The sequence below is a fragment of the Macrotis lagotis genome, chromosome 8, assembly GCF_037893015.1.
Source record: "Macrotis lagotis isolate mMagLag1 chromosome 8, bilby.v1.9.chrom.fasta, whole genome shotgun sequence".
Classification (NCBI taxonomy): Eukaryota; Metazoa; Chordata; class Mammalia; order Peramelemorphia; family Peramelidae; genus Macrotis; species Macrotis lagotis.
In genome coordinates this window covers 44,840,129-44,852,763 of record NC_133665.1, presented here as the reverse complement: position 1 = coordinate 44,852,763, position 12,635 = coordinate 44,840,129, and the positions used below count along the sequence as shown (strand labels likewise).

General features: G+C 35.5%; 1 protein-coding gene across 1 annotated transcript in view; it reads left to right on the top strand.

Moving 5' to 3' along the window:
* Positions 1-12,635, top strand: part of ABCA1 (ATP binding cassette subfamily A member 1) — a 148,997-nt gene that overhangs the window by 115,459 nt on the left and 20,903 nt on the right. The window contains exons 24-34 of the mRNA XM_074196781.1: positions 736-808; positions 1,523-1,725; positions 2,619-2,667; positions 2,889-3,002; positions 4,462-4,610; positions 5,005-5,129; positions 6,493-6,591; positions 8,190-8,379; positions 9,277-9,371; positions 10,109-10,144; positions 11,778-11,883. Of these exons, the coding sequence (XP_074052882.1) occupies positions 736-808; positions 1,523-1,725; positions 2,619-2,667; positions 2,889-3,002; positions 4,462-4,610; positions 5,005-5,129; positions 6,493-6,591; positions 8,190-8,379; positions 9,277-9,371; positions 10,109-10,144; positions 11,778-11,883 (1,239 nt within the window). The remainder of the gene's footprint in view (positions 1-735; positions 809-1,522; positions 1,726-2,618; positions 2,668-2,888; positions 3,003-4,461; positions 4,611-5,004; positions 5,130-6,492; positions 6,592-8,189; positions 8,380-9,276; positions 9,372-10,108; positions 10,145-11,777; positions 11,884-12,635) is intronic.

Sequence of the window (12,635 nt, the reverse complement as noted above, 5' to 3'; positions counted from 1 at the left end):
TCACTCACTTCCTACTTGTCTTTTTGATTAGGCCACATCTAAATATGGGAATTGGCTTCAATCTGCCGCTCTGGGTTAGAAATCAGCCCTTACCCCTTTTCTTCTCCCAATGTCATTATCATCACACCTGTCTCTGTACTCTGACCTAGAACCATCATACATACTCTACCACAGGAAAAAAACAGGGAAAAGAACACTCCTGTTGGAGTCAGAGGATCTGGCTTCAAGTCCTGAGCCACTTACTTCTTGGGGTACCTAGGGCAAGTCTATTCACCTTTCTATGACTTAATTTTTCTCACTTTAAAATTAAGAGTATGTGCTTGATGGCCCCCTTATAGCGCTGACTCTATCATTCCATCTGTATATTCTAAATTGTTTTCCATGGATAGTTAATTAACACAATGCCTAACATAATAGGCTCTTGATAAAATGTTCACTAATTCCCAGAACTGTACCAGTATAAACATCATTCTAATCTTGTAGCATCTAATATTGGGTAAGGATTTTATTTGTGCCTCTATGTCTTGGTTCTTATTCCAAAAAGAGTCTATGTAAACATACTGTAATCTCGGAAAATGATTCTCTGTGAAGCCTAGAGTATATGATCCAGCCCCATGGAGTAGGTACCTGTTATAGTATCTCACCTGGGCAAAGCCCTTTGGCTAATCTGATTAAAGAAGCTGGAGCCAGGCAAGGAAGTATGAATGTAATCCCTGCTTTCATCTTTGTTGTCAGGAGGACAGTGTTTCTCAGAGCAGCTCTGATGCAGGACTGGGCAGTGATCATGAAAGTGATACCCTGACAATAGGTAATGTAATGTAATGATCATGGTATTTTGAACTCAGAAGATTTGCCCCCCAAAAAGTTTTGTGTGAGAGTTGTCAAGTCATGACATTTTGTAAACATGGCTATGTTGGTGGGGGGTCTCCTTTAAAAATTTTTAAGCATCATAGAAAAGCAAAATTTCTCAAGGATCACTTTTTTAGACCATTCAGAGAATCTTATAGTTTTGGCAATAGGGACCAACTTTTATTCTTCAAGAGAAAAAACCAAAACTAACAGTTTCTAGTCTTTGATCTAGTTGAAAACAATGTGTAAAATCTAATTAGTAATTGAAATTAGTGTAGAGATACCTGAATGGCGATTCTTTTTCTTATTAGCTAGCATTTATATAATGTTTTAATATTTGCAAAGCACTTTTGCATGTGATTTTATTTAATTTTCCCAACAATCTTATGAGGAAGATAGTAATATTCTTCCCATTTTACAAATGAAGAAACTGAGACAGAGGAATAATGACCATACAAGTGTCTGAGGAAGAATTTAAATTTGGGTCATTTCACAATTTGTTTTACAGTATTTTTTTTAGTTGACTTCATAGTCAGGCACCTTTGCTTATATACCTATTTCACAGGAACAGATCTTTAAATGTCATTTTCCAGAATATAACCAAAGAGGGGAAAAGACCATGCTGCATTAAAGACCAACAATCATGTTGACTCTTTGTTGAACTTTTATGTAGATGTTTCTGCTATCTCCAACCTCATTACGAAGCATGTCTCAGAGGCTCGCCTGGTGGAGGACATTGGGCATGAATTAACCTACGTGTTGCCCTATGAAGCTGCCAAGGAGGGAGCATTTGTGGAGCTTTTCCATGAAATTGATGACCGACTCTCTGATTTGGGCATTTCAAGTTATGGCATCTCAGAGACCACATTAGAGGAGGTATGTTGGGCAAGGAATGTTTTTTCTCTGTATAAATTAGGCAGAGTAAATAATTCCAAAGACCAGGACAAAAAAGAACTCTCACTGATCTGAAATTTGTTTGCTTTGGAGCTGTTCTACCCTTCAGCCCTCAGCCTCCTTATCATTTAGGAAAAAGTGTCTCCAATTAACTACTTCAGGTTGAGTTTTAGTTAAAAAGATAGATATGAAATTTTAAAAAGAGAAGAATGTTTTGAGATCTTGATGGGAACATTTTTTCATTACTGGGCACTTTTTTCCTGAGCTACCTTGTAGAGAAAGAACTGTGATGTTAGTAGAGTCCTAATTTATTCAGAGAACCATGGAAACTAGATGACAAAGAAATGGTAATCTACCTGTCTCATTCCTGTAGGCTCAGGGTACATTTCCATTTGGACTCATTTATGTGGCATCCATTTGTGTTTGAAATATTCCTTGGCAAGCATTTCATTAGCATTTTTTAAAAAAGGCATCCCCATTTTAATAGCTTTCTTCTGCGATGGACACTTGCTTTAGCCACTCAGATAATGCAGCATCTCAGTAGAGTTTCATGAGGTCATGGTGACCAAGTGAGTTAATATTTGTAAAGCACTTCAAAAAACCTTAAATTGTTATGTAAATGCTAGCTATTATTGTCATAACAAAAATAGGGTCTCATCAGTAAAACTGACAATATGCAGTATCTTTTTTTTTTATTCTAAGATCATAAAAAATGGGACCTTGGGATTTAGGACTGGAGGGGATCTTGGAGATCATTTAATATAATTACATAATTTCTTAGGACTTAGCATGCCATTCAATAAAATATTCAATTATTATATTCATTGGATTGATAGCATTTATAACAACTGTTTTCTGATCTCATTTTGTTTTAGATATTTCTTAAAGTGGCTGAAGACAATGGAGTAGATGCAGAGACCTCAGGTAATTCCCTTGGTTTAAGCTATTCTGTCTTTGTTGCACAGTTTAATACAATTAGCGTAAGCACAGTCATTTCAAATGAAATATTTGTTTTATTTGTCTTTCAAGTCAGTGTTTCCTAAGTTCATTTCCAGTGTTTGGGATTCAGTATGGAATTCATTTGTGAGCCATTGGAAAAAATGAAATCTAATACTCCCCTCCCTCATTTTCCCCTTTAATTTCAGATGGAACCTTACCTGCAAGAAGGAACAGACGTGCCTTTGGGGACCGACAGAGTTGTCTGCGTCCATTTACTGAAGATGATGCTTTTGATCCCAATGATTCAGATATAGATCCAGGTAAGCATCAGCACAGGCTGTTCCACATCATTGAAACAGCATTTCCTTCATATTTAGTTCTCAGAAGGCTTTCTTAGAAAAATAACCTTTATTACCATTTGTAATGACGTTTATTGATATGTTTTTATTTTATTTTCAATTTATTTAAGGCAATGGGGTTAAGTGACTTACCCAAGGTCACTCAGTAAGTGTCTGAGGCTGGATTTGAACTCAGGTCCTCCTGACTCCAGGGCCAGTGCTCTATCCACTGTGCCATTTTGCTGTCCCTTATTGATATATTTTTAAAACACAGCATGCTCTAGTGGAGCATAAGGTTAATTTAGGGTTAGATAGTCTAGTTTTACTACTTGGGTTTCCACATCTGCAAAAATGAAGAGGTTGGATTAGATGAACTTTTCTAAATATATGTAACTGGGAAATTGTTGCAAAAATAGAGACATTCATTTTAATGTTTGCACGTAGCCAAAATTGTACATTTTTACCCTCTCATAATTTAGCATTTAATTGGCTTGCTAAATGTCAGTAATGAAACTAATGTCTTGGAATACTCTAATCCAGGAGTTTGTAACTTTTTTTTTTGTGTGTGTGTCATAGAAAGACCTCTTTAGTAGTCTGAAGTAGATAAGACTGCTTCCTAGGTTTATATGACATATATTATGTCATAATGTAATTGATTTTTTGAAATATATTCATCTTATTTTGAAAACCAGAATAGTTTCAAAAATTTAACCTATAGATACCAAAGAAATAAATAAGTTTCTATTCATTAGATCGTAAGCTCCTTGAGGGTCAAGGATTATCTTTTGCCTCTTTTTGTAATTGTAGTACATAGCACATGGAACAACAAATAAGCACTTTATTAATGCTTAATGATTGATTTGTTATATGTATGTGTGTTCATCCAAACACCTTTGTCATATGACCTTATTTTCAGAGTTCTAAGGCCTAAATATGAGGCCAATTTTTTGCTTAGCTGTTCTGGTTAAAGGTTTGAGTTCAGTACTTTACAAAGCAGATTAAGATTGACTGAATTCAGATCCTGTTGTAAATAGAATTGGACAGGTTGTCTTTTGTCATGAAAAATATGCATTAGTATTGTTTTTTAACTGGATTGACTTGATTAGGCTAAATGACTGCATAGCATCCAGATTGTCTGAATGCATCTTTTAATCTTTTGAATGTGATTTTCAGTCAGTTGTTCAAGGACCTAGATTTTGTTCTCATATACAGAGGTTGACAAGTGGAGGCTTTTTGTTTTGTCTGACATTTTGAACTTTTCCCTCATTTTTCGAGAGTATGATTTCTTAGGATGGTTTTTTATTTCAATCACTTTTTTTGAGGAGTCACATAATAGAATTTGTAATTTGAAAAATCATAGGCAGCCAGAGAATTAAGAGAGGAAAGGTTATGGTGCTATGGCAACTTCTGAGGTTAACCCTTCAGAATTCTTTTCTTTCAGAATCCCGAGAGACTGACCTACTCAGTGGCATGGATGGTAAAGGTTCCTGTCAAGTGAAAGGTTGGAAACTCACCCAACAGCAGTTTGTGGCCCTTTTGTGGAAGAGGTGGCTGATTGCCAGACGTAGCAGGAAGGGATTTTTTGCTCAGGTAAAACAACAATAGTTCTGTATATACTTTGAGTGGGGCAGCAAGGCATCCATCAAGAAAGCTTTTCTAATTTTTAGGCATAGGAGCCAACTAAGAGGTCTAGGAAGCTGGCTATGTAAATCCCTCACTAAGAATGAGGAATTCCTAGATTTATGTGTTCTATGAACATGCAAACTGAAAACCTGAGTTTTCAAGCAGTTGATGATTAGCTACATATTGTTTGTGAGAGGGGAGGGATTGTATGTTAAATTACTACTAATATGCCTTAACAATTTACAAAGATTTTACAAATCTTGCCTATTGCAGAGAAGATTCATTGAATTAGCACGTAAGAAATATCCACAGAGTTGACCTATTACCAACTTTCTTCCTTCTCTTTACTTAATGGTTTTAGATCGTTCTGCCAGCAGTATTTGTCTGCATTGCCCTTGTATTCAGTCTGATTGTTCCTCCTTTTGGCAAATACCCCAGTCTGGAACTGCAGCCATGGATGTATGATGAACAATATACCTTTGTCAGGTATGTGTCCTTTCGTCCAAAGGATGGACAATCATGGAAAATAGAAAAGTTTTATTAAGTTCCTAAAGGGGTGAATGAGGTAACAAAGTGAAATATATCATATACTATCTTATCTGGCTAAAAATGGGCCCACTGCAGCTGTTAGTTTGGAGTAGAGAAGAACAATAACAAATCATAATTATTTCCAAGTATACTTCACATATCAGGGTTAGTATTTATTTAGGATATTATCCCTTGCTTAAAGTTTAAATTTTCTTAATTATGTTCAACTTTGATATAAATCTTGTTCAATTTAGCAAACTTACAGTGTGTAAGGAACTGTGAAAAAACTCTGGACATACAAAAAATGAAAAATAGCATGATTCCTGCTCTTTAAATATTTTATTTGCAAAATGAAAACAGACTATAAGTTAGAATAGATAAATGCACTTGATACATGAAACAGAATTGTATGAGAGATTGAAAGGGTTCTGATAGGGTCAGTCAAGGCATAAGATCTTTCTTAATATAATAAATTATTTGTTAGAATAGAAGTTTACCAGCTTCACTGATGAATTACCTAATTATTCTTCATCAATGTGGCTATCAGCTGGTATTTGGTCTTTTGGCAAAAAAAAAAAAACAGCTTTCCAGTAAGGAAAAAAATATTGCCTATTCCAGTGATGGAATAAATGTGTAGAAGAGCCAGGTTTAAAAAAAGATGTTAAAACCCAAAAAATCTGTATGAACATTTTTTTCCTATTATGTGGTCTTATATTTTTTAACCACATTCAGTTTGTATACTTTTTTTTGGCCAGTTTCCACATCTCTATAAAAGCAAAAATTGTATTGTTGGCTGTTGTCAAGAGACTCCAGAGCAGGACCACATCCTTTGTTCTAATGTGAACAATGGCCATTTTTATATGTCCATGATGTTCTCTGTTGCTTATAAAATCTCTGCCCAGACAACTGGGTTAATCAAACAAACCTTCTGTTTCCTCGGGGAGGGAAAAAAAACTGAATGTCCATGCACAGGAAAATAATTACAACATACATTTTGATGGAGTCACTTCACAAAGGCCAGGATTAAAATATAAACTCTTAAGTAGTCCTTTAAAAAATTCTATAAATTTTAAAATGTCCAATGTAGGATACAAGTTCTGGAAAAATAACAATTTGATAAATTAGATTTTTTTTCCTATTTTAATATTTAATGATTAAGAGAAATATACCCAAACTGAGTTTTGATTTGGACAATTCCATCTGTCCTTTTTTGCTAATACTCATTGATATTTCCCTATATATATTAAGCTGATTTGAATTTTTAAGAAGTAGATGTTATTTTAGTAGTTCCTTAATTAGTTTGTTTCTGGTATATCTGTAGCAATGATGCTCCAGAAGATGCAGACACTCAAAAACTCTTGGATGCTCTGACCAAGAGCCCTGGTTTTGGTACCCGTTGTATGGAAGGACATTCAATTCCGTAAGTACTGTTTTAGCAATAACAGTTTCCAAGGTTAATTATATTGCTACAACTGTTTTTGTGATGATCCATTGCCCACCAGATGTCAATGATTGTCATATGTATCATGTGCTCTTAATACTTAAGAAAGTTCAAAGCTAAAATAACTTGTCTACTTTTCAAAGGAATTAGCATTCTGAATTATTTAGAAGCATAGAATTATGTACAATTACAATTATGATTGCTGTTTCTACCCTTTTAACATTTAATTGATAACATTCCTTTGTATTCCATGATCAAAAGTGTTTTCCCAAATTTCTAAATAAAGTGCCATCTTTCTATTGACTGTAAGATACAAGTTAATATGAACTCAGTTCTTCTTGACTCCAGGCCCCTCACTCTATCCAATGTTTGACTTAGCTACACCAAATCTTAGTTACTTCTAATGATTCATTTTCAAACTTTTAAGTCCATATAAAATTGTTTATTGAAATTAATACAAACATAATTATGTCCTTACATATGAGAATATATTTTCTAGTTAGTTTTGTTCAGTTGTGTAAAAACCCTATTCATAACTGTTTCTCTTCTTTTCTTAATCCTTAATTCAGGTAGTTTTTTCCTTCATTTATTCTCTTGATAAAAACTGTCAGCCTATGTGCTGGAAGACAATGTAAATCTCAAGGAGGAAAAAAAATTGGGGAGGGGGCTGTGAAACACAGTGATTGAAATAATATATAGGGTATTTCTTCTGAGGAGTGATCCTTCAATTAGTGCAGAATGGCACCTACTATTCATCCTTTAATCATAGAGTTGGATAGTACACTAAGAGTTTAAGTAGGGGCAGCTAGGTGGCACAGTGCATAGAGCACCGGCCCTGAAATCAGGGGGACCTGAGTTCAAATGTGACCTCAGACACTTAATAATTACCTAGCTGTGTGGCAATGGGCAAGTCACTTAACCCCATTGCCTTACAAAAACAAAAAAAGATTAAGTGACTCCCGGGGTCACATAATCAATAAGAGTCAGAGGTGAGACTTTACCCTGGGTCCTCCTGACTCTTGTTCACTTTTTGAAAATGAGTATGTGTTTATTAATATACAATCTATATGTCACCTCTTTATATTTTCCAAATTTTTATCTTATCTTTTTTTGGTTTTTGTAAGGCAATGGGGTTAAGTGACTTGTCCGTGGTCACACAGCTAGGTAATTATTAAGTATCTGAGGTCAGATTTGAGCCCAGGTCCTCCTGACTCTAGGGTTGGTGCTCTATCCATTGCACCATCTACCTGCCTCTATTTTCCAAATTAAAAAAAAAATCACTAGCAATTGTTAAGTTAAATCTACTGTTTCCTGTAGTACCCTTGTGATGTCATTAGCCTGGGCCTGATGACTTTGAATTCAATGAAGGCAGCTATGTTCCCTCCCCTCTTATTACTTCCTTTCTTACCAATTATCTCTGAATCTAGGATGTTTGTTAATCTTCCCTATGCTTTTATTATTTATATTTTGAAAACACAAATTAATAAAAAGTAGGAAGAGGAGTTAGCTACTAAAGATTCCTGGGACAGTCAGATTTCCTCCAGGTGGTTATAGATTCAATTTTTCACTTTCTTTAGGGAAATGCCTTGTGAAATAGGTGAGGATAAATGGACCACTGCTTCTGTCCCTGAATCTGTGATGGACATCTTTCGGAAAGGGAACTGGACAATGGAGAATCCTTCACCTACCTGTGAGTGCAGTAATGATAAGATAAAGAAAATGCTTCCTGTTTGTCCCGCCGGAGCAGGTGGATTGCCGCCTCCCCAAGTAAGTTCATTTGTTCTCAGTCTGTAACAAAACAATGGGTATAGCAAATTTTAAAATTAAGCAGGGAAAGATAACATTATATCAAGGAAATTTTTCCAGGTAGTTATTTTAGAGATCTTCGAAGTGAGTTATTTTAATGCTGGTGAAAGTATGTAAGTCTTTTAAAAAGTGCTATCATTTTCTTGTTTGGTATAACATATCTGTTTCAGTGTTCTAAACTCAAACAGAATATCTAATAACAATCCTTGAGACTGTAGAAAAGAAAATATGTATGTTAATTGGTTTGTATGTTAAGAGACAATCTGTGTTAATGGTAATTTGGCACCTAAACTATAAGACACATGAACAAATCCTCTTGTGCATTTCTGATCAGTCATCCTTTGTTTATTTGTTCAAAATAATTACTTGAAAACATTTTCTTTCTATTACATGTAGCATTACCTACTGAACTTAAAAAGCTTAGGGGGTAGTTCAAATCTAAGTACAGTGGACAAAATGGAGCAGTAGACTCCATTGGGTGGTACCTTTCCTCTATTGATCATCCCCAATTTATCTTGTACACATCTTGTTTGTACATTGTTACTTACATTCTGTCTCCCCCAGTAGTCCCCTTGAGAACAGGACTGTCTTTTATTTTACTTTGACTCCTCAGTGCTTAATCCAGTTCTAGCATGTAGGAGGTGCTTAATAAATGCTATTGATTATTGATTGACTTGATTATTGATCTGAATGAGTTACTGCAATAATAGTTTTCTATGACCATTGCTGTATAATTACATGTCTCCAAGTCTCATAGCTATAGTCTTTAGGAATGTATCTATTTTCATGCTATAGTATATAATTGGAACTAAATTTATTACTACTGAACAGTAAAGATAATTGTATTTGATTTAACAGAGAAAACAAAATACATCTGACATCCTTCAAAACTTGACTGGAAGAAACATATCAGACTATCTGGTGAAGACCTATGTACAGATCATAGCAAAAAGGTACTTTGATAATTTATAAATAATTTATGTTCCTCAATTATTAGAAATTATTAAGGCAGACTTTTTTCTTATAAAATAGAGTGGAGAAGAGAGGAAAATCATGTTCTGATGTGATGTCGGTGTCAGTTAGATGATGTGTAGTGATTTATTTTCATTTACTTGCTTACATTTCTATATCAGTTAATTTGCAATGCCACATTTGGCCTTCACTCCAATCCTGTGACCTGTATAGAACAAATATTGTGACTTGTCCCAAGATCATGCAGCTATCAGTAGAAGAACCTGAGTTTGAATACAAATTTGGATCCCATATTGTTTATTTGGGTTGTCTAAGGTGAAAGCTCAAATGATTGAAAGGTCATAAAGATAACTTGAAATTCTCACTATGCTCATGTATTTCTGAAGTGTAGTGGTTTATGAATTTGGCTTTAAATATCATTAGGACTACTACAAGTACTGTCTTTATAAAATAAAAATGTCCAGATATCCTAGATTAATTTGTATATTAATCATATTAAAAAGAGTACTGTTTGTACACTTAAAAAAGAATGACACGATTATTAACTCCATCCCACTCTCTTGCTGCTTTTTTGTCCCCTAAGGTTTCTTTTTTCCCTTTCCCTTCCTCTTTTTCCTTTTTCCTTAGTATTTTGCTGTTCAATTTATTCATTTCTCATTGGCAGAATTAGTTTTAATGTCTTGGAAATGATTTGTGTTTCTTTGTTTTTTTTTAATAGTAACTTAAAGAACAAGATCTGGGTAAATGAGTTTAGGTAAGTCTGGGGCTAATTTTACTCTGTCATTGGTTTTTCTTTGATTTCTCAACCTCTTTATGGGAGTGATGAATGTCTTTTGGCTTGCATGCCATTTGTTTGGGATTTCACATCTGATCTGAGAACTACATGGGAAAAACAGAAAGTGTGAGGGACATAGAGAGTGAATAGTAATGGAATTAAACCTCATGCACACACTAGAGCAGGAACATCCAACTCAAATAGAAACAGACCACTCATTCATGCATAAAGCTTTCTGTGGACCACATATTAATATAACATCTATATTTTATTGTACTTTAATTTGTGAAATATTTTCTGATTCCATTTATCTGGTCTGAACTGTATTTGGGAGTGCTATGGATTTCATGTGGCTCATAGGCCATATGTTTGATACCATTGACCTAGAGGTCTGCAAAGCGCATGAAGTTTGGAATGCCTGGACAATCCTAACTGTGGTACTCAACTATTAAGTCCTCTCACTCTCTATTGCAACCCCAATGAGCTTATATATGGACCCTACTAATTCTTTTACTTCTAATTTGACTGTAAAGATGGTGTGAGTTGACTAGGTCTTCTTCTAATTATATTTTGCCTCCCAAATCCACATGGGTTGTCAATAGTACCATGGGATTTGAGGGTAGTGGGCTAGATCTGCTAAATTCCAAAATACTAAAAGATGACTTCAAGGTCACTCTTGAGCTTTATGTCCAGGATTTTGTTCATAGGGTGTGTGTGGGGGGGACTGTAACAAATCTTGGCTGGTTTGAACTTTGGAGGTTAAGGTTGAAGGGAAGAAAACAGGAAAAAAATAAAGAGGGGAAACATGTTGTGCTTGAACTGATTCAGAGATAGGGTGCAAGAATTAATACTGCCCATAGGAGATCTGGTTGGCCAGGATCCTTCTCACTAGCCTCCTCCCCACTTCTTTCCTGAGCACTGGTGAATTTATTCCTACATATCTGGGTAGAACAGACACAAAGTCTTGGGTTATTCTGGGATCCATGTTACAAGGCATGAACCAAAGGCCTACCTCCAACCCCAAGGCTAATGTGGAAGAGAATGCATCCCAACCTACCTCTTCAGGCTTGCTCAAGTCCCTAAAGAGTGACCACTTGTCCCTTGGGGCAAGGAAATGTACTTTTGATTCTGGAGTTACATGTTTACATTGTTCATGGATCCCCTTTGAATTTCTATAATTCCTACCCTCATCTCAAAAATACCATAATGTAAACTGAGATCTTTTGGGTGAGATGGAGTTTGGGAAGGGTAAGACAGTAAATGAAGAAAAGTCTTCTTCAGCCTCATGGTATTGTATAGTGGAGAGAAGGCTAGTCTTGGTGACCAGAAACTATGAGGTCAAGTCCTATCTAGGACACATGCTAGCCATGTGTGACCATTTAACTTCCCAGTTTCCCAGACAATTCCCTAAACAATATAAATTCGAGGTGGGTAGCCTATCTCCATCAATACAGGGAAGTATGGCATCAGAATTTAGATTTAGGATCCTATTCAAATTTTGGATTTTCTTTGAGGAAGAAGTAATCCAAAGTTTAAGCATAAATTATGAAGGATGTTTGGAAGTGTAACTATTTAGTTCACTGTTAAAAAACTGTCTGATTTTTTTTTCAAGGTATGGTGGCTTTTCATTGGGAACCAGTAATGTTCAAGGATTACCTCCAAGTGATGAAATTAATGTTGCCATCAACGAAGTGAAGAAACTCTTCCAGCTGACCAAGGTATGGCATTGTACAGTGTGTTCCAAATCCTGCATGTAAAATGTCTAGCTCATATGCAATGGGAAGCCACATTACAGACAGAGTTGATAACTGAGCAATACCATTATTTATTGTGAGGAAACATGCCAGATTTGATCACTAGTAACCAAATAGACTAGTAACTCTTGTTACTTTCTTTACCAATTGCCAGATTGACATTAATCAAGTTTCCCTCTGGGAACATAGTGGATTGGTGCCAGCTGGCAGCAAACTGCCGCCTCCTCTTTCCTGCCTGATCCCTTCACCCTTTGTTCCTAGGGAGGAAAACATGAGCTGGAACAAACTCTATAGACTTAGTGTCCAAGGTTAGAGAGACTGATAATGAAATAACATCATAAACAAATCAGAAGAGTTAGGTATATGGGAGCTAGCACCAAGGGTGGGAGAAGGAAAAGAGTCTGAACTGTATCCCCTATATTGAGGCTAAAGGATAATCACTTGATTTAAATCAAGTCCTTGAACCTCTATCAGAAAGTAATTGGCAGTTAATTTCCCAGATAATCCACTTTTATGAATCTGCCTATTGAGGAAAAAACCCAAACAATCTGGATTTTAAAGAGACATTCCTAAAACCAATGGCTAACTATGAAGTCAGTATAGGCAAATCTTTATAAAGTCTTTTTTGGGGAGATGGGGGTTTGGGAGGGTAGATAGTAAATAAGAAAATCTTTCTGTATTTTAATGGTATCACAGTGTAATGGAGAGAGGAATAG